Source organism: Oxyura jamaicensis, chromosome 1 (genome assembly GCF_011077185.1).
Source record: "Oxyura jamaicensis isolate SHBP4307 breed ruddy duck chromosome 1, BPBGC_Ojam_1.0, whole genome shotgun sequence".
Classification (NCBI taxonomy): domain Eukaryota; kingdom Metazoa; phylum Chordata; class Aves; order Anseriformes; family Anatidae; genus Oxyura; species Oxyura jamaicensis.
The window spans coordinates 177,284,968-177,312,451 of record NC_048893.1 but is presented as its reverse complement, the minus strand read 5'-3'; the positions used below and the strand labels follow the sequence as shown (position 1 = coordinate 177,312,451).

The following is a 27,484-nucleotide window of genomic DNA, read 5'->3' as shown; positions in this document are numbered from 1 at the left end:
TCTTTTTTTTCCATCTTTCCTTCCTTCTTTCCTTCCTCCCACTGCTACCACCCCTGCCAGCCAACACAGCCGCTGACAGACGTGGCCTCATCTCTATAGCAGCCTCCAGCACAATGTACCAGAGGCTCAAAGCAGATCCCTTTGCTTGCTGGCTGGCTAAGAAGGGAAACAAAATATTAAAGGATAAGGAAGAAGAAGCCCCAGACCGCTGAGGTGGCTCCCCGTTCCCTCGCACCCCTCTCCCCGTAATGGCGGCGCGGCGGGGCCGGGCCGGGCGGGCCGTCACCTAACGGCGGGCGGGCAGGGCTGCACCGGGCGCCTTTATGTAAGGGCAGAGGCGGGGCCGGCACCGGCACCGTGGTGGCGGCGACAGCAGCACCGCCACCATGTCCTGGTACCGCAATACCGTGTGGTTCGTGAAGGGGCTGCGGGAGTACACGAGGTACCGGCGGCCGCAGCCCCTCGCAGCGGGGCCGGGGGACGGCGGCGGCGGGGCCCGACCCTGCCCCGAGGCGGGCGCCGCGCTGTGGCGTTTCTCGGGGCGGTGTTGGTGGGGGAAGGTGTTAACTATTTGAAGGCTTTCCGCGTTTATTTTCACTTTGAAACCGAAACTTCCCCGCCAGGGCAGGCGAGTTTCAGCCTCTTATCTCTGGGGGCTGTCTGAGGATGGGGGGGGAGCCCACTGGGAGCCGCCCCAGGTCCCCAGCGCTGTTTGTGCCGTGCAAAACGCTTCCAGTTTTTGCCACATAGCTGGAACAGTCCCTTGGCACTGTGTGTTTCCTGTCCAAAGAGCACAGGGAGCAATGGGGAGAGGGGAAAGTTAAGCTTGCATTACATCTGTTGGGGAAAAAAAGTACGTTGAGCTGTGCAGGGAAAGCGCTCCTCAACCTTCCCTGCAGTTAGCTGGGCGTGCGCTCCTCTGGTTCCTCACACTGTTGTCTCTGATCTCTCTAGGAGCGGCTATGAATCTGCTTCCAAGCACTTTAACCCTGCAGATCTCGAGGTGAATGTGGCTGGAAAATCCTTTCTGATCACCGGATCAAACAGTGGCATCGGCAAGGCCACAGCCAAAGAAATAGCAAAGAGAGGTGAGCCAGGGCAGAAATGAGGAACCCCAGGAGATCCTTAGAGAAAAGGCATTTTTAAAAAGGCCAGGCAGTGTATTTTACAGTGCTATTAGTATGGGTTAAAGGATTAAGTGTGAGAAAACTGAAAGAGTGGAACAAAAAACTATGTGGAGAAAATCTACAGTTTCTCACGTGCATCTTTACCAATATTGTCTAAGTTATAATGTCATCTAAATATGTCAGTGACTTATCAAGGTCTATTTAAGTACAAGTAGCAGCCTGGCAGAATTTGAACTATTTGAACAACTTACAAATGTGTCATATGATGAAAGAAAGCAAATTGACTTTGCAAAGCTGGAGATGGGAGAGTGAAGTATTGTACTTGATCTTGACAATAATCACCTGGAGTTTGTGCCGCCCCTTAACTGATTAAATGCAGACCTATTTTTTTTCCTATCTGTAAACAAGGAGATGGTATGAACTGAAACTAGTTCTTGTTAAAGGAAAAAAAAAATCTCTCTTGGAGTTGATAAAATAATTCTCCTTGTGCAAGACTGACAGGAGTTGGGGCACATATCATAAAACAGAGGAGCTCGTCGCTTTCTTTGCCTGCTTAGGCTCTAGCAACTGTCATATAAAGGAGAGCGGGGACTTAGTTAAATTAAACTAACTCAAAATTATTGGCATCAAAGAGCCTTTGGGTTAAAGATCCCCATCAGTGCCAATATATGATTGATCTCAGGTTCCCACTACTGCCATTACACATAATAGCTTTGCCTGGTGACTGTTCAGCTCACAAATGGAGCTGCCTGCCGGGTGTTGCATGCTGTCAGGCTGACCCGATACTCATAGGATTTGGCCATGTCGAGAATTTGGAGCCCAGATGATAATGCTGGACTCAGACTTCTTGTCTGATACCCTTCTAGGCCATGGCTGTGCATGTGAAGTTGAAATGTTTTAATTGGTGTCTTCCTGATGCTATCCTTGTATGTGTTGCTCTGAAACTCCATGTCAGCCCTTGGGACTCTGGCTTCTAGTTGAATCTCTTCAAGTGCACCATGACAAGAAGTTAAAGAGTTCAGACTTGGCAGAAAAATAACCAAGCTATGTTGGCTTCATATTCATGCACATCATACCATTGTAAATAATGGCAGTCTTGAGATGACACCTTCTCTAGCCTGATTTCATCTCTTCTCTGAATCAGTATCATATGGCATAGTGAGCTAACCCCAGTAGGCAGCAAAGTACCACACATCTGCTTGTTCACTTCTCCCTCAGCCCCTGGTAGGATGGAGGAAGAGGAAAGGAAGAACACAAGTGAGAACTTGTGAGTCCAGTTTTAAAAGAAGAGGAGAAAAAAAGAAAAAAAAAAAAAGTTTAGTAAGTGAAGAAGTGAAAGAAGAGACAAACAAAACAAGTGATGCAAAAGCAATCATTTTCTGCCTCCCATGGGTAGACCAATGCCCAGACAGTTCCCAAGCAAAAGATGGCAAGTCCTGAACCCCCTGTATTCCCTCTACTGTTGAGCATGATAATATACAGCACAGACTCTCTCTGTTTAGCTGGCATCAGCTGCCTGACTGGGTTCCCACCCAACCTCATCTGCACCCTCCAGTCTATTCACTGGAGGGGCAAAATGAGAAATGGAAAGCCTTGGCACTGTGCATTGTTCAGCACCAGATAAAGCATTAGTGTGTTACCAGCAGTGTTTTAGTCACAAATCTGAAGCACAGCATTGTGTGAGCCACTATGAAGAAAATTAACTCCATCCCAGCCAGACCCAGTACTTATGGGTATTGTGGAGTTGGGCTTTCCTGTGTGACTTTGTGTGACTGTGTGGGCTTTCCTGCTGGTTCGATGTGCTCTTGTCCCAGCCATGTTGACAGATCCCAGTGTTGTTTCAATTCAGATAATTTTAGACCTTTACTATGGAAAATACATCTAAATGCTTTTTGTAGTCCATGAATCATACCAAAACAACTCCCTCTCCTTGGCAGCACGAAAATGTCCATATTCAGAGCCCTTCAAACCCACCGCTGGGACTTTACCATGGACTGTAAGCATGTTCATGATCAGCTGGAAGGGCAGACATCTCTTCCTTGTGTTTAATTTATACAAGTGCACGTTACTTGTCCTCTCCTTTGTGCTTCAGGAAGAGCTCTTTAAACACTTGCAAATCCTTAACTGCCTTGAGATCTCTCACTAAAGCCCTCCTTTGCAGTGAAGCCTACAGTTGCTGAGAGTGGCCACACAGATGAGCATTGTGCACTGCCTGTTCTGACGTTTGTCTTTTCTGTCACTGGTGAAATCTGGTCTCACTGGGGCACGGTCTGTCTTTCCTTCTGATCTGCCTATATTCAGTGCGTCACTGTGAAGGTTATCTCCATGCACAGCGTATGCGTAGCACAAACAGGTTGAAGATGAAGCCTGTCTTAAACAACGGTTAGTATCATTCCTGTGATTATCCTGGGTTTGGAAGTTTCCTACTGCTGCCTACAGCTGTGCACTCAGAAAAAGTGATGCGACCAGCTCTGGCAGGGTGGTGGAGGAATCGCACCCTGGTAGAAATTTTCACAAGAGCCTCAAAGCACCAGCTGTGTGCCAAGTATGCTTGCTGTAATTGTGGTCCATGGAAAACATCTCTCACGGACTGACAATTGCACTTTCAGCGCCCAAACTGTGCCGTGCACTACATGGGTGTGTGCTACATGGCAGCTCTGTGCCTAGGATAGACTTGGAGTCTTGCATTTGGGTTCTGGATGTTTTCATCATCACTCCTTTGGGATTGCATTGCTTAAGCCTTCTAGCAGTAGGCTGCCAGCAAACTTTAAAACACCTTCAGCACCAGATGAAAGTAAAGAGTTCATGTGTTCCTGTGACTGAGATTAACAAATTTCCTGTAACGATCAGGAAATAAAAGCATAAAGATAAAAAAAGAGTGATGCCTACCTGTACTGATTTTGTAGGCTCTCTTTACTGTGGCTAAGCTATCGGGGCATGATCCATACAGGCCTTTGAGATGAGAGCAACCTTGTCTTTTGTATTTTTTTCATAGAAAAGTTATTTAGAAGGAACTTCTAGAGGTCATCTTGTCCAGCATCCCATTTGAAGCAAGGCCACTAGATCAAATCGGCCATTGCTTTGTCTAGCTGGAGCTTGAAACCCAACCAGGAAGGAAATTCCACCACCTTTCAAGGCCTCCTTATCCATCTCCTTGTGAAAACTTTTTCCTTAATGCCTGAGCTGAGCCTTCCGAGCTGCAATTTGTGTCCACGGTCCCTGCCATTTCATCTTCCGCTGCTGAGAAGAATTTTGATACCTGGTGTTTTGTGTTCCCTTTTCACAGAACAATTCCAGTCACCTGTGTTCTTCAAGCCCTTTATTAAACTTCCTAAGACATCTGCCAAAACAAGCATTTATGATACAGGTGTCTTAGCTTTAATTTCCAGTGCAGCCCTGGTATTTCATCAACACTGAAAATGCTGTGCAAACTTAACAGAAAATAGTTTGAGCAGACAGTGCCTAGGCTGCAGTGGCCTTCTCCATACACACAGCCTTACTTGGAGACCTTGTTACATTTCTTTGTACATCCACTCATTGTGTCCTGTGTGTTTTGTTGAAACACCCTTATAGCCCGTGGTCCTTGCCAGGAATGGCACTGCTACTGGAAAGCTACAGATTTCCCACAATCTGGAAGCATTCAGAAAAAGTTTCTCATTTTTTCTTACTTGTACCAAAAACTAACCCTAAACAAGAACTCCAAACTGGAAATCGCATTCTGGCCCTTTCTCTTCGCTGATGACATATTTAGTAATTAATTGTCAAATGTGTTTCTCGTTGAAATCCACCAGGTGGCACGGTTCACCTGGTTTGCCGGAATAAGGAACGAGCTGAGGATGCCAAAGGAGAAATAGTGACAGAAACGGGTAATCAGGTGAGTTGTTAGTCAGTCTTCAGTTTACTTCACTTTTTTACTGCCACGGGGGTCTTGGGATACTCTGTTTCACTGTTTTGCTGCTGTGCTTTTAATAGTATCTTCATACAGACATGGAAACACACAGCAGCTTATCCTTGACATGGTGTGAAGTAACTTAATTTCACTGGGTGATGTTTTCAGTTTTCTGCGGTTAATGACATCACCAGCAGCATGTGTTACTTAGTGTTTTTGTCATTATGCTTTGTCATGCCCCACTTACTATTCCTAGCTATGTGGCTGAGGCTTTTGAAAGTTAATTCATTGCAACACTCTTGCAATAACATTTACGAGTTTACAGCGTTGGAGGTTTCCTGTGTATTAATAATATGACCTTGATTTGCTAAGGATGGCTCTCCTGTTTCATGAACTCCTGTATGTCGTCCCAGCCCCATGCTCTTTATAGTATCTCTTCCTTATCTCCTGTCATCTGTTAGGGATTCTTTTTGCCTCTGCATATATCACTCTGCAGTAGCCCCCTGTAACTGTCAGTGTTGCTTTGCTAATTATTCAGGAGGGTGTGCTTGTGGGGAAGTGCAGTCAGGGACTTTCTACCTCAGGTGGAGAGCTGTCTTCATTTTAAGTGGCGCCTTGGCTCTTGAACACAGTATTTTGATTCCAGTAACAGTTTTTTAATACGGATCAAAAATCGTGAAGACTTTTTATGGTTAGGGATAACATACTGACTAAATTTCTGCTCCTTGGTTTCAGCTCCCTAGTGTGACACAACCAGCATTACACTTCAGTTCTTTAATGGAGGTGAATTAGATCAGTCTGTAGAAATAAATACCCTCCAGCTGTCTATGAAAGCACAATCCCTTGGCTGTAGTAAGACACAGTTGTGGAAGGACTGGTGATTATCCGTGTTACTTCCTTTTCTAACTGCAGTCAGACAGTCTGGGAAGAGGGGTGAGTTCGATGACCTCTGAAGGTTCCTTCACATGCTGTGCTCTATCATTTGGTGAAACACAACTCGAGACAAAAAGGGTTCTTCCTCTGAAAGCAGCACATCTACTGCACTGGGTTGCTTTGGTGGGCTGCAAACCTGTAGCTTCTCTAGTCGTGGAAGAGTATGAGGACACTGCAGAACTTGTGCGTGACCTTGGGGACTGGATACTTGTATGGAAAGGAACATTCAGTGAAGTGTTAGATGAGCTGTACAAGAGGCCCTGTAGGACATGGGACTGCACTGGGAAGAGTCAGTTTAAGAATTTGTTCTCAAGAACATCCTTCTTTACAAGTACCCATTGAGAAACAATCCAGGGAGTTAAGAAAATGCCTTATCTGCAACCTGACAAGCTACATCCAGACCTAATTTACTCTTCCTGATCACCTGGACAGAGATCCTGTTGTAATATACACCAGAGGTTATTTCCAGTTTCCGCAACAACACATGACAAAGTTCAGTGCGGGAAGGAGTTACTATTTGGCAGGCACCTGCACCTTGACCTGGGAACTAGGAAGGTCTCCTGATCTATTAATCTAGATCTACTCATGGAGATTAGGTTTCACTTTGAAAATGACTTTGCTGCCATCAAGGACTTTTACAGGGAACAGATCTGTGGGTCCTTTTGCTGAGTCAACATGACAGGCTTCAGCAGATAAGTGTTGTTTTAGATCTTTTTCAGTCTCTGAAATCACTTGTAATATTGAACATCTGCCCCCAAATCTCCTGCTCTTCTGTTCCAGTAGTTAGTTGCAGAAGCTCTAAAAGTACAAAGCTTTTAGAGAGGTATCGGGTGTGGAGAACAGAGTCAAGTTTTTGGTCAACAATGAGCATTACAATGAGAAAACTCTGAGCTAATTCAAATAAGGAGCTAAAATACAATGGCTGAAGAGAAAAAGCCAAGTGTTTTTATCTTCAAGGAAGCAGAGTTGTAGGCTGGAAGCGATGCCTTATAATTTTCCCAGCTTCTTTACTTATCTCTTCTGCTTGTATAATGAGTATTTAAAGAAACAATATGGGAAAAGAGGAGGTCCTTTAATGATTATTTGTTGTTTTCAGTGAGAACATATTCTCTGCATAATTATCTTCGAACTGCCTTTCCCAGGGATACGCCATAAGACTATCTGTGGTATGTCTTTGAGATTAAGCGCTGTGCAGGAGAAGGAGAGGATTTGACATCGCTTTAGTATGCCGATAAATGTTACTGTGCTTCTATTAGGTGGCAGAAATTTACAGAGAACAAGAGAATTGCCTTTAACAAGAAGTAAAAGATTTAGATGTTTTGGAGAGAGGAAATACTTCTGGCTTTAGTGGGTTAGAAAATTGTAACTGCTCTCATGTCAAACTTCTCATTTTTTTATTTTTTTTATTTTTATTTTTAATTCTACTGCATCCACATCCCTGCCCATAGTATTTCAAAACGTAGGGTGACTAATGGGGACTTAGCGATTCACTTAGGGCAGAAGGGTGCTGCAGAAGGCACCCAACACTTTTCTTGAGACTGACGGAGCGGGCACAGTGATGCACCACTCCAGAGGAAAGATGTGGCAGATGTTGGACTGCAGGGAGAGGGTCTTGGCAGAGAGTAGAAGGGCACAAACCCCACGTCGCGTGGAAGAGGGACAGCTGGGGCTGTGCTCAATGAAGCAATGGGTGGAGACTCCTAAGGTGGGGAAGACTGGAGGTTTGTGACTGCTGGCAAGAGAAGGCAGGCTTGTTGTCACCCTGCAGATGTGCGTTTGCAGGATGGGTGCAGTGCCATGGTAACAGGTGGGGAAGAAGCAGCTCTGTCAGGGGAGGCATTAGAGCCAGCAGAGCCTGAACCGTGTTGTCAGCACCAGGAGGAGGCAGTGGGTGATAGTGGCTGGAGGCTCCCTCCTGTGGGGGATGGAGGCACCGGTCTGCTATCTCGGCTTGATGTCCTGAGGGGTTTGTCATGTGCTGGGGACTCAAATCTAGGGTGCTGGGGGGAGCCTGCTGAGGTTTGTGTGGCCCTCGGACTAACACCTCTTGCTGCACAACCACGTAGGCACCAGTGACATTGAGGAGTGACATCCTCACAAGGTGTATCACGAGCAGTTACAGAGGGTGAGGGATGTAGAGACCCAAGTAGTACTCTCCTAAATCCTTCCAGTGAAATCCTTCCAGTGATCTCTGGCCCTGAGGGTGACAAGATGACCCTGCGGGAGCAGTGTGCACATGGGCAAGGAAGGCCAATGAAACCCTAGGCTGTATGAGCCAAGCCGTAGCCAGCACGTTGAGGGAAGTACATCCACTTCTCTGCTGAGCCTTTGTGGGACCACAGCAAGAGTCCTGTGTCCAGTGTGGGGCTCCTCAGGACAAGGGAGTCATTGATGTGCTGGAGCAGGGCCAGTGGAGGGCTGCCAAAGTGACAAGGGAGATGGGACATGTGGTGTGTGAGAGGCTGGGAGGGTTGGCTTTGTTCAGTATTAAGAAGAGAAGGCTGAGATGGGTCTCACTGTGGTCTGCTGCCACGTGATGGGAGGGTGCAGAGAGGCAGTGCCATGCTCCTCTTGCTGGTGTACAGGGAAAGGACAAGAGGCAGCAGATGGAGATTGCAACACAGGGAAAAGTTCTGATTAGATAGCAGGGATTTTTGTTTTCTCATTCTGGGGGTGGTCAAACACGGGAGCAGGTTGCCTAGAAAGGCTGGCAAATCTCTGTCTTTGGAGATAAAGAAAATGTCCCTGGACAACCTGATCCCAGTGACCTGCCTTGAAACAGGGGTGGGGCCAGGGGGCCTCCAGAGGTCCCTTCCAACCTATTTTTTTTTCAAATGCTGTGACCTCGAGCATCCCTTCACTATTTCCTTTGCTTTACCTTACAGTGCATCCATGCTACACGATGCAGCACTGGTTGAGCAATGCGTGGGTCGGGTGGGGTACCTGTGCAGGATTGCCAGGCAGAAATAAAAGCTGGGGTCTCTTCAACCAGGCGTTCAGCATGAAAAAGCCATTGGTTAGCAGCAACTGAATGAAGTCACTAAACATGTTTTATGGACAAGAATTAGATTTCCCAGTTTTGCATGTTAACCATAAGCATTTTAGATCTGTTCTGGACAGAATATATATATTTTTTTCATATGGCTTAAAATCTTTTTCACCTAGACAGGCCTTAATGGTGAACAGGGCCTTTTCACTGTTGACGCTGACTGTAACTTATTTTTTTTCCATTTAGAATGTCTTCTTGCATATTGTGGATATATCTAATCCCAAGGAAATCTGGAAGTTTGCTGAACAATTCAAAAACGAGCATAAATTAAACGTGTTGGTAAGTTTGCATACTTAAGTCATGTGTCTGTTTTTGGAGTGCCTATCCTCTGAACTTATTCAGCAAGTAGTCCAGATTTCACAATCAGTACTGCAGTTCTCCGCTTCATTTTCTCTAAATGTTGCTGCAGAAGTCTCCACGGTCTGTTTGCTCTTGTCCATTCTCAGTTCACATGCACAGATCTAATTATATAAGAGAGAGAGATAAATGCAGAAATTTTTTAGTTGCATCTTTTGAGTTTCTCACCACACGTTTTCTGTTTGACTTTCATTGCTAATAACGTTTTGGCCTTTAGGTCGCATATTCAGACTATGCACATGCTGCTAAACAAAAATATGGCAGGGACCAGTGCCTCTTTCCAAGGCCAGATTACACCTGCTTCAGGCTCGTTCCTCTTAAAGATTGAACTTTTATAGAGTGTCATGTTAGAGCAGTCTAAAACAGAGCCAGGGTGGAAGCTAACACTTAAGAAGCATGGGTGGTCAGGGGCTCCATGTTTTCTCCCCCGTATTTAGCAGAGAAAAATTGCTCCGTGGGCTGTATTAGAACTGAAGAACCTAGAGCATTTATTTTAGCGCTTACTAGATGAGGAATTCTGACAGAAATGGGAAATTAGCTTACGAGGAGTGACAGTGAGTGAGCAGGGAGGTATGTAGGGGGCAGATCTCCTTTCAAGGTGGGAAAGAAAAGCCTGAAATGCATCTGGAAGGTAAGGCAGAGAAAGGTGTGTGTCTGAATATGTTAGCTGCACGCAGCTTGCAAGCTTCACAGTTTCCTGGGCTTTACCTTAGGGTGCATCCATGCTGTGCTGTGCAGCACTGGTTGAGCAACGTGTGTCAGGTGGGGGACCTGTGCAGGATTGCCAGGCAGAGAATAAGAAAAGAGTTTAAAACATGGATTAAGGCCCTAAGATGGCTGGCTTTTAGTACCGATCCATTTCCCTGAAGATCCTTTCTTTCATGAAAAAAATTTACAGTCAGTTATAGAGTCACATAACTTGTAATAGCATGGCTTATAGAAACGATCTGTAGTTTTATGTTGTAGTGTCAAATCCCAGCAAACCATCTTGGACTGCTTGTATGTTTAGTATTGCTTGTGTAGATTGTTTTTGTTTACGGGAGTTGTCTTCCAGATCAACAATGCAGGATGTATGGTGAACAACAGAGAATTAACTGAAGATGGACTTGAGAAAAACTTTGCAACAAACACCTTGGGTGAGTGTCGGAGGCTTAGTTCTGAAAAATGCTACTTGTTTTTGGTTACAAAAGTGTGTGTTTACTGCTGGGTTCATGAGGTGTGTATTCCTTGCTCAGAGAGGGTTCATATTATTGCTCTATCAGGGAAGGAGCTGAAAAGGAGAAGTATTACAGCTTGTGAGGCGTGTCACTTTTGAATTTCTTCATTTTTCAGTTTTTCTTGTATCAGTGCCTTTATAATAGCAGCCGTGGACAAATACAGATAAGATTTAATTTAATTGATTCTGAAATCTGATAGGAAACTTTGTTCCAAGCAGCGCCACTAATGATAGTCCATGTAACCAGTGTGCTCCTGGGCCTTGGAGAGAGCTCAGAGCACATTCAGATGCTTAAAGAGACATTTGTATGTTTTGGTACTCCTGAGCAGCCCTGGAGGCTCTGTATAGGAAGGCTGTGTCCTCTGTAGTGTCCTGGGCACTCTCAAACAGACACAACACCCAGCCAAGTGACTGAGCAGTACTGGGTAACTCTTAAGCACTCCATAAATAAGGGGTGTATCCAATGGTGGAGGTATAAGAGGGACAAATTAAGGGGAACAAGGAGAGGGAGATGTGGCTGAGCAGGGAATACTGAGCAAAGTGGCAACTTCCCCCCTAAAAAACATGGAAAGATGCAAGCACACAGGCAGCCAGCAGGGAGAAAAGCTGTCTGCTGCCATTGATATCTGGAAGGCTGAAAGCTGCACTTTTTGCAAGGAGAGGTACGGTGTGTGCATGTAACAGCAGTCCTGTCACTCTCATTTCCCTTTGCTTCTGTGCAGGTATGTGGTTTTCCCAAGAGACTGTCTTTAGTATATCCAGAAGTGACACATTAAGGAGGAGCTGTTGTGCTATGTTTCTATGTTTTCCTCCTGTTCGTCAGTATCTGTGATGAGGAAGGGGAGAAGCTTGGGCTGTAGAGATTGGACATTTACAGAGCAAAGCATTCAGTGGCTGGATACCCTTGTTGGGTTTTATTTATTCTTAGCTTTGTTCCTGCATAGCTTTCTTAACTCCTATTTACTTCTGAAAACCAACGTTTTGGGTATAAATATCTTGTGCATAGCTGATACGGCACACGCAGCTTGTTTTTCTGCAAGTCCGAGTACATTAAGCTGACAATTAAAAATTCAAGCGTAAAGGCACAGTTTTCATTTTCTCCAAATTAATCTTTCACAAACATTCTTCTGTTTCTTGTGGTCAGAATTCAAAATGAGTTTTATTTTGCCATCAGTTTCTACCTTGCGAAAATGTATTCCCCTTAAATTAGTTTAACCCCCTGGTGGTCTGTCAGACAAAAATCCAGCAATGTGCAAAGATGTCGCTCTTGCAGAGAGAAGCAGAGTGGAACAAGTGCCACAGTTTGAACATGAAAGCATGGTTTTGTGTAGCTTTAAACACGGAGGAAATTGATTGCTGAGGTACTGTGCTGGTGCATCACTTGAGTCAGATTTTATCACACAAGCAGAAGCAGCAAGTTCTGCTTTCCTGGCTGTAAATCAGCCTCACTAGGAGTATACAGCAGAATAAAGCTGTGTGAATACGGTAGAGGAAGCTGAATTATGATTGTTGTGAATTAGGAAAGTGCTTGTACTCTCTCCTGTGTAGGTTATGTATAGATCTTTATTCATTTGTGTACCGCTTGCTGCCTGAGCGTATAAGAAGGTCAAGGAGGTGCCTGCACATTTGAGCGGATGAGGTAAATCAGGTAAGTCATCCTCTCGTCCACCTGCAGAGCTTGAACAAGGATTGAATTGTTTGCTTTGGCTGGTTCTCTCTTGTCAACAATAAGGAGTAACTTTTGAAGCTTAAGGAAAGAGTGGGACTTTGTTGAGCTGGAAGAGAAAGCTTCTGTGCTTGCAAGTCAAACACATTGGAGGACCAGTGCTATAAACAGCACAGGTTTTTTCCTTCAAAGCCAGAGGTGGAGTAATAAATCATGCCTGTCGGAGTCACAGTAGGAGAAAGTTTTATGGAAAAACGCATGTCAGAGTAGATGCCGTGTCGTTTCCCTGAGCACCGTGTACCTTTTGGGCATGCTTTACTTTGGAGAAGTTACTTCTGGATCAGTAACTATCTGTGGTTATAGGTTCCCAGAGAAAACCTTGGCTAAATTAGGCATGGCTGGTATATAGGTTGGCTGTAAACCAGGTTGTGGTATGAGAGAACAAACTGAATTCCCCTCCCTGCCTTTCTCCCCAGAAAAGCTAAAGCCTGGCCCATGTTTTGAAAATCTGCAGCTTTCCCCCTCTTGTCAGCAGCATAGAAACAATAACTTGTGATTGCCTGATTTCTCTAAAAATAAGATGAAATATTTTTAAGCTTTTTTTTTTTCGGGTTTTCACATGCAGGGCATTCTTTTCATCTTTCTTTGACTATTTGTTTTTACCCTGAATCTTAGCTCTGGTCTAATAAAGGAGTGTGTAGGTTGTAACTATCTAAGAATGCAAGACTCTGAAGTATAAAACGCTTTAATTACAGAGCACAGTCTGTGAATTCCATAGCTGATACCTGATTAACGTTTACATAAGCTGTAGAATTGCTCATTTGGGGGTCTAAAATGCTCGGAAACTTAAATCCAGGCTAGGGGTATTTTCCTCCTGACTGCCTTGTTAGTCTGTTCTCAGCTATTTTGCATAATGGATAGGAGAGTTCAGTCCTAATTGATCACCTGACTCGTGAAACATACTTTATAGCCTGACCTTGTGTTGGACATAGTGGGCAAAAATGAACGTGTAAGTCCTCTGATAGCTGAGATGAATTACGCACAAAAATAGAGCTGGTTAAAATAGAAAGTAAACCTCCATCAACGTGAAATGCCACTGACTGGCTAGTTGAGGACAGCTTGCTGAATTGGGAGGTGCAGAGTCCTCTCTGGTGGAATAGGCAGGTGGGTGAAGGTCACAAAAGGGTGAAGTATGGGTTGATGGCCCAGCCTTTGTAGGGTTTGTTTAGTATTCGAGTCCAAAACATAAACTGCTCTGAGCCAACAGCGTCTGTGCTGACCCATCATCACAGGTCCGTGCTGGTGCCTGGCATCCTTAAGGTGGGGCTCAGGCACGAGCTCTGCGTGGCTCGTTGTGCTTCTGTTCTTGCTGTCAAAATACCTTGCCTTTTTTCCCTGCTAGATCCCCAAGGATTGTTTGTGTCATTAGCAGAGCTCGATGAAGGTGTAGCGAGCAGAATAAGCTGTGGAGCACTCGGGCTGTAATGTGGGAGTGCTAGCCAGGCACAAGTCTGTAACGGCACATTGCAGATTCAATCACACCTTCAGCATGAAATTGAGTGAGTGCCTTGGGGTAACGCAGCCTGATTTCTTGGGGAGATGCAGCTGCTGATGGGCAGGTTGTATTTGTGCTTTGTCCTTTCGTTCTGTGTGTTGTTGCCCCTGTTTCTCCTCCTGTGGGCTGGCCCCGTACTCAGGGCAGCATCCAGGAGCAGGGCAATGACAAGCAATCATTTCTTCTGATGAGACTTGCTTTATTTCATTTTGTTTTAGTAAAACCCAAACAAAGACTGTTCGAACCAACAGTACTCGGGCATTTTAGAGAAAATCCATCAGTGTTGGTAGGCAATTGGAGGCAACAGAAGTGTGTTCCTGTTGAAGCACTGGAAATTTAGCTGAAACAATCCTTGTTTCTCTATTTGAGGGCCTGCCTCTCTTTACTTTTACTCAGCTCATCTTCTTGCTTGACATGGAGAAGTGGTGTATCTGTTACATTTTATTGCTACTTTCCAGCAAAAGGGATGCTAAAACACGCTCGGAGATAAATAAAAGATGCTCCCAGTATGCATCATTTTCTCAGTCTAACGAAACCTCCTCTGCTCCCTTGTTTTAATAATATAGCTGTGTGTGTTTGCTCTGTGTGCAAGGAGGGGTAGGGACGGAGGAAATAAATGCTTCTCTCCCATGACAGCTGTACAGCTCATCTGTGGCAAATTGCCTAACCTGCATGGATGTTTTTCAGTCTCTTCCCTCCACGTAAACCATAACTAACTGGTGTCTCACCCAAGCCAGTGCTGCCTAGCGGATTGTGATCTGAACTACGTGGAGGTCAGGCAGCTTGGGTCTGCCGTAAGGTCAGTGCTTGATCTCTGCAGACAGCCTTACCTGTGAAAAGGAGACTGTGATGCCAGATTTCTTTTTAAAGAACTTTGAGACTTGTTGATGAGAGGTGCTACATAGAGGAATGGAGTTGAATATAGTTGTAAATCTAGTAACAGCACGGAATTCTAGATTCCCAGGACACAGGGGAACCCTTGCAGAGCTAAGCTTTGTAATTCAGGGGAAATGTAGGCCTTAGTTTTGTCTTTCATGTTCATTAGCTCTTCCCATCCTCTCTCAGTTGTCGGTAGTGTGGTGGAATTGGCCCTCGGAGACGGCACACTAAAATCTTCATTCCTGATCTTGTACTCAGGAAACAGGCTCAGGGATGTCTCTTACTGGAAACTGCATAAATTGAAAGCTTGAAAAGATAACCAGGTCAAGGGAGAATGTCAGTTTGTTCTTTTTGTTTTTTTTTTTTTTTTTTTGAGACTCGGACATAAGAAAAGCAAGCCCATTGATTTAACTGATTTTTACCAGATGAACGAGCCACTGAAATATGTACAATACAACTTTTTTTTTTCCCCGCTTTTTTCACAGTTGAAATAGCTCTGTTCCTAATAATAATGCAAGGCTCGGGCAGATGGAAAACGCCACTGAGTGTGGTGCTGGCTGCCTGCCCTTAACTGAATGTTAGCAGATTAAAAACCTCACCACCAATTCGCCACTAATTGCCAGATAGAACATGCAGCAAGAACTATTCTAGACTCCACCAAGACACTTGGGTCTGCAATAATGTGCATCATCAATTAATCTGATGCTATAAACAGGTAGTGGCTTTACAGTATTACTTCTGCTGAAACAATAATTTTCACTATAAATCAATGTAAAGTACAGGTCACTTCAAATCTTTAAAGCATGTGTAGCATATAAAGCATGTAAGTATGTGAATTGGAAGGACTCTTCCAGATTTTAGCAGGCTACAGATGAGTTACAACACCAGCATTTTGGAAACCGGCCTTCACAGGAAAGACCCGTGTCTGATACACTGCAGGCTTCTGTCCATTGCAGGGGGATGGATTTCACTTTGGTTACGCTGTTGTGGAGAGGATGAGGTCCGTAGTGAGTTATCTGTTGCAAGAACAAGCAGAGCCACCTTCCAGCAAGACTTGAGTTTTCCACAGTTCCTCAACTTCTACTCCAGGTCTTGTGAAAGGCAGCCCAATTTTGTTGAGTTTATGAGGCAGCCCAGCTGATTTTTGTAATATATTACAAAATATAATATGTGATTTCCTATGAGGGGAGCTCAGCTTCGAGACATAAAACTTACAGGATTTTTTACAAAGAAAAGCAAATGCGGGGAGGATGTTTATCTTTACAAGGAATTGTGCAACAATCCCAGGAGCCTCTTTAACTCAAGAAAATGTGGCGAGCAAGGACTGTGTCAGGACACATTACATAGAACAGGACCGTCGCTTGTCCAGTAGGCTTCTCTAGCTTCTTCAGCTCAGCAGAGTTCAGCGAGGGCAAGAAGAAATCCTGGACATGTGGGTGACAGACCGGACGCTTACTCACCCGCTTCCGCATTCCTGCTGCTCCCCAGCTCGTCTTGCTGAGCTCCTTCGTGGCACAGCAAATGCTTGTTTTCAAGGGAAGTGTTATGTACCGTTTTACTGCAGAAATGTGTGTTGTTTTTTTTTTCACCTTTATGCCAGTGGGAGCCAAGTTTCCAGGCCAAGGCAGGCAATGTACCTTCAAAAGGTGGGAAAAGTCTGCCCTCCGTCACACATGCATCGATGCAGGCAGTGCAGCCGCATGTCCAGCACCGTGTACTGTGTCTAAGCTGTGTGATGGAGACAGGCTGCTGCCTGAGTAATTCAAAAGAGCTTGTTCTTCTCCATGGGCAGTCCTCAGAGCTGTGCAAGAAGTGGGTCATGGTCCAGGCGAGCTGTTCAGGCACAAATGTCCCGCTCCTGGTTGCTCTGTGTCCTAGCCAGGCAGCTCCATTTATTGTGTATCTGCCTGAGACAAGGGCATGTTTTCACCAGAAAAGCCCCAATATTACTGAAATTTTTTGTTTTTCCAAAAAAAAAAAAAAAAAAAAAAAGTCTGCCTTTGTTTCTGGCAGAATCACACAGGTCCTCAGTGGAGGGGCAGGATCGCCAGGCTGCCCAGTGCTTATTGCTTTTCCAGTGCAAGGAACATCACTGGTGGTCATCGCCTTTCCCTCCGTGCCCCTCTTGTGTTCTCTCTTGGTCTTTTTAAACAACAAAGAAAAAGAAACCTCAAAAAATCTGCACAGTTTGAACACAGTGATAATTAAGGATTAATCATATTTGAAACAGTTATTTTAACTAAGCTCTGGGGGAGGAGGTTTAACAGACAAAATTTTTTGTTTCAAGACACATCCTAGAATGCTCAAGTGTGAAGGCAGATGTCCAGTACATTGATATTAATAACCAGTTATTAGCAAAAAGATAAATAATTTGGATCCTGCCTTGATTTCCTGAAGAGAGGCAGAAGGAGGGGAATTGTCATCTCTTCTACCAAATTAGAACCTTGGTTTTCCTGACAAAAAACAAAACTAAACTAAAAATAACAACATTTTCCCTTTTCCTTTTTATACTGTCAGTGCAATTCGTATTTCTATAAGGACTGTGGCAGGCCAATCATTCATTTTCGGCGTGCCCTTTTACTCAAATTCATTCCTGCATTGCTTCGTGCTTGGCAAAATACATGCCGTGAGGTACGGGACCGGCTGGGTTCAGCATTGCTCTTATCCACTCGAACACGACTGTCAAGCTACACGCCAGCTTTTACGTGGGTATAAATGCAGAGGTTTAAGCTGAGAATGATGTATTCCAAGCACTAATACGCTTTATTAATCTCATGCTACCGAGTTTCTTGTCCAGGCTGTTTTGCCTAACAGGCCAGCCCATGCAAATACACATATATAACATCTAAAAGTATTTTTTTTAAATACCAAGGAATTTGTGTCTGGATGCCTAAGACTGGGGCAGGAGGAGGAGGAATGAAACACTTCAGTCACAGTGCCTGATGCATCACATCTGTCAGTACTTTGAGACCCTGATGCCTACCCTAGGAGGCTGGGATCAAAACCGGATCCCTTCACGCTGTCTCAAAGCAGATGAGTGCTGGATTTTGCGGGGCAAAGTCCGAATATTTTGGCTACATGGGATTTAGTGAATTGTTAATAAGCTCGAGGAAGAGAGGATGGCTTTGCGGTTAGTTTGTGGTTTTAAATAAACACACGAACTTCTGACAAGCTGTGGATGCTGTAAGCGGGATTTTTTGGCATTGAGCATTTCTCTCATCCATCTGGAAAACAAAACGAAGCGCGGCCATTAATGAGGCAGTGTTAATGCATCCGTCTTTGCATCCCTTTAGGATTAACAAACAAAACTGACGCCCCTCGGAAGTGTAAATTAATCCGTGGGACGGTAAAACCGAGCATCGGTGTGGCTGCTGCACTGCAGCTCTGCCTTCAGGAAAGGCAGCGGGTTTAAGCAGGCCGTGACGGCGCTTTGCAGTTGAAGAATCCACAGCGAATCAAAATTTAATCCAGGCTCTTGGCTTGTGCTGGAGTGCTGCTCTTTCATTTTTTTACACCACGGCAGTCCCCATGGCAATCGGCAGTAGTCCTCTTCCTCGTGGTAGCATCGGGCACGGTCTCCTCGCCGCTCCCAGGGGATGCACGTGGGCTCTCTCTGTTCACTGGCAAATAAATGCCTTTGCTTGCATCTTCTGCTGAAGACAGGCTGCTTTAACTCATCTGCTGTGCCTTCATTTTGCTTGATTTGCTTGTGTTTTAAATATATCGTGTGAATATGGATGTCCTGCTGATGATCCAGAGCAAATGAGGACGGTTGTGACCGACGGGGGAGCCGAAGAGTTTGTTCACCAAGCATTTAACTTCACTAGCATATTTATAAACATGCTGTATTTCAACTGGGTGATCTCATTGCCTCTGTGGAAGAGAGGTTATAAAGACACATGCTGAAGTCTTCATGTCTAGTGAAAAACACGGCCTCGGTGGCTCATGGAAAAAAATACGTTTATCACTGACAGAGAGCTGTTGAACTCGGGCCATGTCTGGAGAGACGGGGAGAAATGTTGTACTCGACACAGAAATGCTAGACTAACTCAGGCTGGGTTCATTTTCAATTAAACAGAACTTTTTAAGCACAGTTTTAAGTGGGGGAAAAAATGAAAGAATGGCTCGTAAGAGATAAAAACAAGTAAAAATCCCTCTATTGCAACTGGGTGGGTGAAACAGCACTAGGTGTGTCTGAACCCAACACACGAGCAGATGAACAGTGTTGTGAATAACATACTGCTGGTCATGGTAACAGCTGTGATGGAATGTATCTGGGCTGTGTGTACACGTTAAGCTAACTGGACATGCGGGGAATGATGCAGTTAAGTTTCCCCAAGTAAACCTAGCTCAGCCTCGGACACACAATATGAATACTTTTTTCCCCCAGGGGCTCCTGATCTTCTGTCATGCTGGGGATTTATGAGGCAGTTTTTATGTGCAGCAGGATCCTGAAGTGTTGGGGTTCTCTGTGATGTTTCTCCCTTCTCACCGTGAAGTCGCTTGGCGTGATGGATGAGTCTCCAGTGCATACGAGAAGCGTGGTCTGCTTCTCTTGTTCGCTGTGCAGCATAGATGTGTGTATATGGCATGCACGGAGGGGAAATACCTTCCCTGTTTCTTCCCTGGTATCGCCTCCCCTCCCCAAGGAAATCCATATTTGCCTTCAAAGGCCTGGCTGCAATGTACTGAGCAGTTTATTCAGTAGGTACGATACACACGCAAGTCTGTAAAATAACAGATGTGCCTTTGGAGAAGTGTGAAGCAACACAGACAGCTATGAGTTGAATAGGCCCGTTACAAGTAAAGCGGCACCAAAATCATTAAACTCCGCTGAAGTTTCAGAAATAGACTTTGTATTTTTGTCTTGGGGGCAGGGAGAAAAGAAAGCTTTTTAAAAAGATAAATTAATGTTCATGTCTGTCTGTCTTGTAGGTACATACATTCTGACAACTGCCCTGCTGCCCCTCCTGGAAAAAGAAGCTGACGCCAGAGTGGTGAGTTTGGGATGCTGTTGAAAAGTGGTTATTTTACAGTTCTTTCCTTGTGGTTTGTGACAGCATCCCTTTGACTATGTTAGCAATGCAGGATTATTTATAATGCGTTAAGCATCTCTAGAATCCTCTTGGATTTTGCCAACAACAAGCTCCTTCTCCAGGGCAAAGGTCCTGCCTGCTGCCCTGAGCCCTTCATTGGAAAGCAGAGTAAAACACTTCTGGAAACTTCTCCTTTTCCTTTCCCTGGGGCAAGTTGTCTCCTGCAGTAGCGCAAAGTACTTACAGCAGGAGCATAGGCTTAAGAGAATTTCACAGGACTTGGCATAAAACAGGACAGCAAGGACATTTTTAAAATGAAATTTCCCAAGATTTCTGTAGTATCTCTTGTTTTCTAATTAGCTTATATATCCTGCTATTTTCTTTCTCCCCATTGCTCTTCAAAAAGAAAAAGGACAAATGGATCCCTGACAGGGTTGACACCATTTTGAATGAAAATCAGTTGTTATTTTTTTTCTTTTTTTAAATATTTCTTCCACCTCATCTCCAGGTAAGCTCCATATCTGAGCACAAGCACAGTGCAGAGTATGCAGAGGATTCCTGCCCCCAAGGAACTTTAAAATATGGCCTGGAGATCACATTGCATTTATGAGTACTCATGCAGGGGATTTGTTGATTCTGGTTTTTCATTCATTTGTTTATCATTCATTTGATTACAGATAATTGTCTCGTCCGGGGGCATGCTAGTTCAAAAACTGAACGTATCTGACTTGCAGTCAGGAAGTGGGGCGTTTGATGGGACGATGGTGTACGCCCAGAACAAGGTACAGTCCATGGTTTTGGAAACAAAGCCCATAAGCTGTTTGCTAGGTGGCTTGTATACCGTCTGCTTTGCGTAAAGCTTTGCAAAAATAATAATAAAGAGACCATTGTGGCTTTTCTGTTGCATCCAACCTGTACAGAGATGCACAGGCAATAATCTTCAGTGGATGTCATGCACTTACTATGAGCGCATATCATCTTGCACGGGGAGCATGGCTTTCATTTGATTTAAGTCTCAAAGGAGAAAACTGTCTTTTGCTGAAAGGCCCTTACTGCTTGCTCAGCTCTTCCCCGCAGTCTGCAGCAAGTGGACTTGGTGAGTAACAGCAGTGCAACCACTTTAAAAATAAGTTTGCAGCTGGGATATGGATTGCAATGATCATGACGATCTCTGACAAAATTACCCACTAAACCCAATCAGGGTGAGTGAGGTATTTTTCTGCTATACCTAAATGATATTCACAGCACATCTGATGTAGTTTATTTCCCCAGGAACAAACTCGGGGACAGGGTACTGAACTTGATGCTAGCCTGGCTGTTCTTGCTCTATCCTAGAGACAGCAAGTTGTCCTGACAGAACAATGGGCAAAAACTCACAGAAACATCCATTTCTCTGTTATGCACCCCGGCTGGGCAGACACTCCAGGTATCATCTGCGTGACAGTCTGTTGTTTTTTTTCTACATTAGTCTAAAAGCAAATAGAAATGAGACTTTCTGGAAATTTTCCCTAGCAGGTGCAGCGATTTCTTGGCTCTAAGCTGGTGCTTAGAGTAGTTTGGTACCACTTGGTAATCCTGTTCCCTCTCAGAGGGCACAGCATCTGCTCTCTGTGTACAGCTGGAGAATAATGAAGGGCCGTGAATGGTGGCAGCCCCACACAAATACACAGCAAAGCCAGAGTGCTTTAAGCTAATTTTTAAGTTTTGTAGTGGGATACACAGATTCTGCCTCTGTGAGTACCAACAGGCAGGTGCTGGGAATTTGGAAGGGCAGTGCAAAAGGAGGTGGGCATGCCTCGTTCCTCTGCTCTTCCTCTAAACATTTACGGCCCTTGCAAAGCGGTGTGTTTGGCTGGACAGCCCTTTGAGCTGCAGCTGTTCTTTGCTGACTGTGTCTCAGCAGGAGGGCCAGCATGAGTTACCTGGTATGCATGTTGTGTTCCACAGCGTGTTCCCAGCCCCTAACCCCCAAGCTTGGGATGCGGACCAGCAATCCAATATCTAGGTCTTTTCTGGAGACACGGTTTGCCAGAGTTGTTTCTGATAATAGAAGCATTTAAACCCATCTATTCATGCTTGAAAGCTATGCTTTCAAAATAAATACCTTAGTGTTGCCTTTTATTTAAAATCTCTTTATTTTTGCACATCTTTCATGTATTTCTAAACCTAAGGAGCTTTAAAGTTATGCCACCTTAAAGTTCAAGGACGCTGCAGCCCCCCAGAATAAACAGCTGCAGGGGAAAGGCCTTCACTCATCACCTGTTGGACAAAATAAAGAGAAGCCAGTGTTTCAACAGGGATAAGGTAGTTTTTACTGCTCAGTTTGAAATATTGAAATTTTGAAATATTCTGCTGCAATCCTAAAACCGCTGTGAAAATAAGAGCTAAAAATCCTGTGAGAATACCTGTGTTCTGCTATTTCTGTTTCCCCTGTGTTTAACTTCTTTGGGATTTAGAATGGACTTGGATCAGAAAACTCTGACCAATCCTGTGCTCACCTCCTTGTAGCTTTCTCCCTGCCATTTGACCCAAACAAAGAACTGTTTGATCACCTGGCAGCTTGTTACTATTACACCACCGCCGTCATGCCCCTAGCTCTGTGGAAATACTTCTTCTTCATAAATTTTGAGATGCCTTCTCTTCATTGTAAACTCACAGTGGCAATTTTTAGCATTTTCTTTTAAAACCATAAAAGCCTTGCATGGCAGTCCACCACCCCATTGTTCTTCTCTCTAGCTGTGAGGTCCTCGATGCCAGATTTCTATCAGAAGATGAAGAACAGCTTGCGCACAGAGGCCCAGGGAGCTGACACCGTTGTGTGGCTGGCAGTATCATCTGAAGCAACAAAGCTACCCAGCGGCTTGTTCTTCCAAGGTAAGGCAGCAGTGTCTTACTTTGCATATCAGTGGAGACAGCTGAGCTGCCTGGAACTGTAGGATCCCCATCTGGCCTGGAAGGGGATGAAGGCTTGGCCAGGCAACAGTTTGTCAAAGGATAAAGTGTTTCTGAAAGTTGTTCCAAGACTGAAGGTCTAAATGAGCACTGTGCGACCAGAGAAAGACTGTATTGAACTGTTATGTTCCTGCCTTTGCCCTCTAAATCATCTGATACAGACTTCAGAGCATTTCTTTTGGGAGGTGTTGTTTTTTTTTTAAAGGAAGATGGCTGCATGCAAGACTGTGCCAAGGGAAGGTAAATCACAGCAGTCAAACAGCATCTTTCACCACGTTGGGAAACTAGCAGCCTTCTCACAGAGCACTGAGGGTTGCCTTTAACAGGCTGCCTGCCCTTCCACGGTGGTGTGCATCTGCCAGCTCCCTCTTTCTGTGAAGCTGGGCAGAGACTTGAACACAGTGGCTTTTTTGGCATTGCTAGAATAGGGAGCATAAATGGAAAAGATAGGCCAGGGCCTCTTTTCTCCCAGGCAGCTTGCAGGCATCTTGCTGGTAGCAGCTAGAAGCAGAGAGGTCTTGATGGTGCTGCAGGTCAGTCCAGTGGGAGAAAGGCAGAGCTCAGGGTAATTGCTCTCAGGAGCCCAGTACTGCTGTTGGATGTGAAATCCCGATTCCCTGGGATTTCTAGTCAGAGCATGCAGGAGGTCTGGGCTTTCTGAGTTGGGCTGACCTCATCCTTTCTGTCTCCTTCCGGGCAATTACATACTTAACCAGACCTTTTTCATGTCATCCTGTGGTGCAGAAAGCACACCTCCTAGCTGGTCATTCTGCTTTGTAGAACAAGGTGCTGCCTTTTTTTGTACTCCTGTTGCCTCCTTCTGGACCTAACACTTCTGCTCAGCTCATCCTGCCCTGGAATCCCACTGGGCTCCTGTCTTCAGCCTTTGTTTAACCCCAGTTTTAGTTAACAGGGAGCACACCTTGGCTCTTCAGCTGTACATAGGGATTTTGAGAGCCTCGGTCCTTGTGTGACTGCTTTTAATGTTGGAAGAGAAGCTTCTTGTTAGGTGCTTACTGAATAGGGATGAAGTCAGACAGGTTTTTTCTGTCTCCAGCTGCCCTATTGGAAGCCCCAGCTCAGAGTGCAGGATCTCTGGGCTCCTTCAGTAAAGGGCTCTGCGTGCTGGAGCTCTTTAGCACAGACGCTGCTTTTCTGGTCCTAGATGGCTGTTTCCTGAATCAGTAACACCTTCCCTCTGTTTCCTCTGTTCCTTTTTATTCTGTTCCCTTTGAGTGCAAACCAGCATTTTTTTTTCCTGAGGAATAAATATGGGAAGTGAGAACATGACTTGTACACCCAGAATTCTCTGCATCTGCCAAAATGAATAAAAAATGTTTGATGGAGTCCTGCTTTGCAAAGCCTGGAAGCATCCTTTCCGTGATGCCGAGTTTGGGTTTCACACACAGTTCCCAAGCTTTAACACAAGCAATTTGAAACACTCCACTCAGGTAGGAAGCAATTCGTATTTGGTGATGGAGAAGGGGATGTTCCTCTGCGTGCTTCTCCTCAGGTTTCCACGAGCAGAGGTGATGTGGTGTGTGCAGCCAGTTATAACATTTGCTCTTAAGAGAGCAAACGTCTCTGCTCCCCTGGAGCAGTGCTGCACCAGTGCCCCGGCAGTTGCTTCACAGGCATCTAAGAGCATTGCCACTAGGTTCCTGGGCTCTATCATGCTTTTGGAGAGAAAAATCCCTTCCAATGGGCAGTGATATATTTACATGGAGTGAGTCAGGAGGACAAGGTTTGGAAAACCAATCGAAGTAACAGAATTTCAGTCAGACATCTTTATGGTGGATATATGTTACTTCTGGCAGTTGAGTAATGAGCAGTTCTTTAGCATTTAGAACTTAATCATTTATTATTAAGGATGAAAGTAAGCATTTTAAGACTGAAAATAATCTAAGCTACAAAGTCCCAGCTGGGGAGTTTGTGTAGCACTAGAAGCTCTGTGCAGGAGACTGGGAAAATTCATGTCCGATGCTGAAAAAGCAATCTCTTCCTGCAACAGTAATCTCAAGTTACCGGTCTTACAGGAGCTCAGCTAGTGACAGAGAGCAGGTGTAAACCCCACAAGACATTCCCTTATCTTGTCCCAGCTGCAAAAGACATCTCACTTCCCACTCTTGAGCCATATTGTGCAAAAGGGCAGTAATTCTAGTTCCTGAATACAAATGAAAGCAGTTCAATTTCTGGTTTGGAAAGCATACATAACTAATATTGTTTACAGAAACCTAGATGGTAAATTTTCTGGCTTCAAGGCCATTAAATATGTCTGGAAAATATAAAGTCTAGCAGAAAAATCTCCTGTGTGATGCTAGAAGAGGTAGTTAAATATATCCATAAGGATTTTGTTTTTTCTTTCTTCCAGACAGGCAACCAGTCCCTACACACTTACCGTTAGCAAGCACCCACAGTCCACCAGGAGACGAGGAGAAGCTAATGGAGCTGCTGGAAGAATTCTCCGAGAAGTTTAAATCCTCTTCTTCAGGAACATAGCATCACTGTTGACACAACATAACCACAAAGCTTCTAATTACAGAGTAACAGTGCTGTAGAGGAGAGGTAGGATGCTGTAGGCCTGTTAAAGTAAATTGTATTCAGGTGTGCTTATCATGGGAGAAGTGGTGCCTGCAAATCTGTTTTGTTTCTGAGAGTCTCGGCCATTGTCAATACGCAGCTGCTGTCTCAAGACTCAGTAAGGTTGTGGTCTTTGAATTGGAAGGAAAGTGTGGAGGCATCAAAATAAAACCCAAGTGATAACTCTAAGCTTTGTGAAGTTATCCAAAATCCTTAAAGCGTTCAGCACATGCACAAAAGCAAAGGAGTATACCTTCATGAAGGACTTAGCAAAGAAGTGGTTAATGTTTTAAACAATGTTTAAACACTGTATTTGACAGGTTGGTGGCTTCCTTCGGTGGGTGAGGGTGACTAGGCTCAAACATGTAACTGGGAACGCAAGAACTCCTGCATTGCAGGCTTAGTTTAAATGGAAGGATTCTTCACAGCCTTCAGCTTCTATAAATCAATGCTGGTATGCATCAGTGATCTGCTTCCTCATGTTTAAACAGCAGGAATTTAGGAACGCTGCCAAATGCCTTCCACATTACTGTATGGAGCCAGGGCTGAGCATTACCCCGTTAATGCCAAGACACCACGAAGTAGGAAGCTTCGATATATACTGCACCCAGTCATGGCTGGATCCCTCCCCTTCAGGAAGAAGAGAAATGTCTGAAAGACTCCGGACATGAAAAGAAATAAGGTGCTAAGCAGTATGCACTTGTCATTTCTGTGAAAGATCATGGAATTGCTTTGTCATTGTGAATGGAATATGAAAGGGAAGGGAACGCTGGGAGGCACAGCCTTTAGAGGCGAAATCCACCTCCTGATAAGAGGGCTGGCTGTATTTTGCCTGGAACTGTTTTATTTCCAGACACAGAGGATTGGATTTGTCTTACCTGACTTGCGGACATTTGAATAACTCATTGGGATTCTCACTGTAAATCATTAGAGAGAAAACAGGCTCTTTCACTGTGATTTATTGGATCTGTTTTAAGAACCAACCCTACATTCCTACAGCTTTCTGCTTACTGTAAAGACAAGTAGCTCAGACAAAGACATTTGTAGTATTTTATCTTACATATTTCAAATTTACTGCAAAGCCATGATAGTTAATAGCAGCAGTTGTAACGTTTTTCTCCTGAATCAAGTGTGTTTGATGGCAAAAAACAAACAAACAAACAATAAAAACCCAGTAAAGTTGCACAACTGTTTCTACGCATGGCTGTAGACCGATGTGGTAGTGCAAAAGAGCTAGACATTAAAAAACCAACGGGTTTTCTTTGGGGCTCTCTACAATGAGCTAAAGACCATGCTGATAGACAAAGAACTCATTATGTCTGCTTTACATAATTTAGTTTTACAAAAGATATCCTCCTGGCCAATGCCTCGGAGTTCTGCGTTCACTCATTATTCAGAGACCTTCTATTATCAATTTAGAAAAAACTTCCCTTTTCAGCGTTTTGTCAGTCTCCTCAGAAAAATGGCTTTACTGTCAGAGAGGCACTGAAATAAGTTTTCCCATGATAAGCAGCGCTGAAATACTTTAGGCTGTCACAGCTCTTCCTGCAGAGGCTGGAACATCATTCAAACTGTTGCTTTATTTTAGAACCTTAACTCCTTCTTACACTGCACTGGAAGGTAATAGGGAAAAGGCTTGGATGTTTATTTTCCAAAAGTCTTGAATTAACAACATTTTAGATTATGCAAACTAAACAGAGCTACTGAAAACAAAAGCACAGCTGAAAAAGGATTTAAAGCTGCACTTCTCAATCTAGTAGCTGCAAAGCTAAGACAGCTAAGACAACGTTTGCCTACTTGAGTGTCTAAGCCAAATTGCTTCGCTGCTCTGCAGAAGAAAAGCTGAATGACAATGATATTCATATAGTTCATGAAAACAATCAAAAGTGCACCTTAGCATATATTAAATCCACACTCTTTACCTATGTATTTAAATATCCTACATTTGCAATTTTGTCACGGCTTAAGTTGGAAATAAGGCCAACAGCAAGAAAACTGCTTTAATCAAAGTTTGGTCACAACGTTAAAAATAGTGTTTTAAGAGCACTTGTGATTTTAAATAAAGTTAAATATGGGACAGCAGTTAGAAACAAAACCTGGAATCTCCCACAGTACTGCTGTTATGTTCACAGTGATGCTTCATGTCCCTCCTTTCCACAAGAGCAAATGAGGTATGTAGCTATTGAGCCAGCCCGATGCTTTGTGTTAAGGCAATTCAGAATAAATTTTCATTTAAGCAAATACA

The 27,484-nt window shown here is 44.3% G+C and overlaps 1 protein-coding gene across 3 annotated transcripts; it reads left to right on the top strand.

The window, feature by feature from the left end:
• Positions 1–295: 295 nt before the first annotated feature.
• Positions 296–27,484, top strand: DHRS12 (dehydrogenase/reductase 12). 3 transcript variants are annotated; one of them, XM_035323519.1, is made up of 10 exons: positions 296–442; positions 955–1,088; positions 4,919–5,001; positions 9,185–9,277; positions 10,410–10,491; positions 19,607–19,668; positions 20,385–20,489; positions 21,043–21,133; positions 22,444–22,581; positions 25,031–27,484. In XM_035323519.1, the coding sequence occupies exons 1-10, from the start codon at positions 387–389 to the stop codon at positions 25,156–25,158; spliced, it is 972 nt and encodes a 323-aa protein (XP_035179410.1). In that variant the 5' UTR covers positions 296–386; the 3' UTR covers positions 25,159–27,484. The 3 variants fall into 3 exon arrangements, with proteins under 3 accessions (XP_035179410.1, XP_035179426.1, XP_035179417.1); XM_035323535.1 differs by lacking the exons at positions 296–442; positions 955–1,088; positions 4,919–5,001 and adding an exon at positions 8,817–8,985; XM_035323526.1 differs by lacking the exons at positions 296–442; positions 955–1,088; positions 4,919–5,001 and adding an exon at positions 9,014–9,035.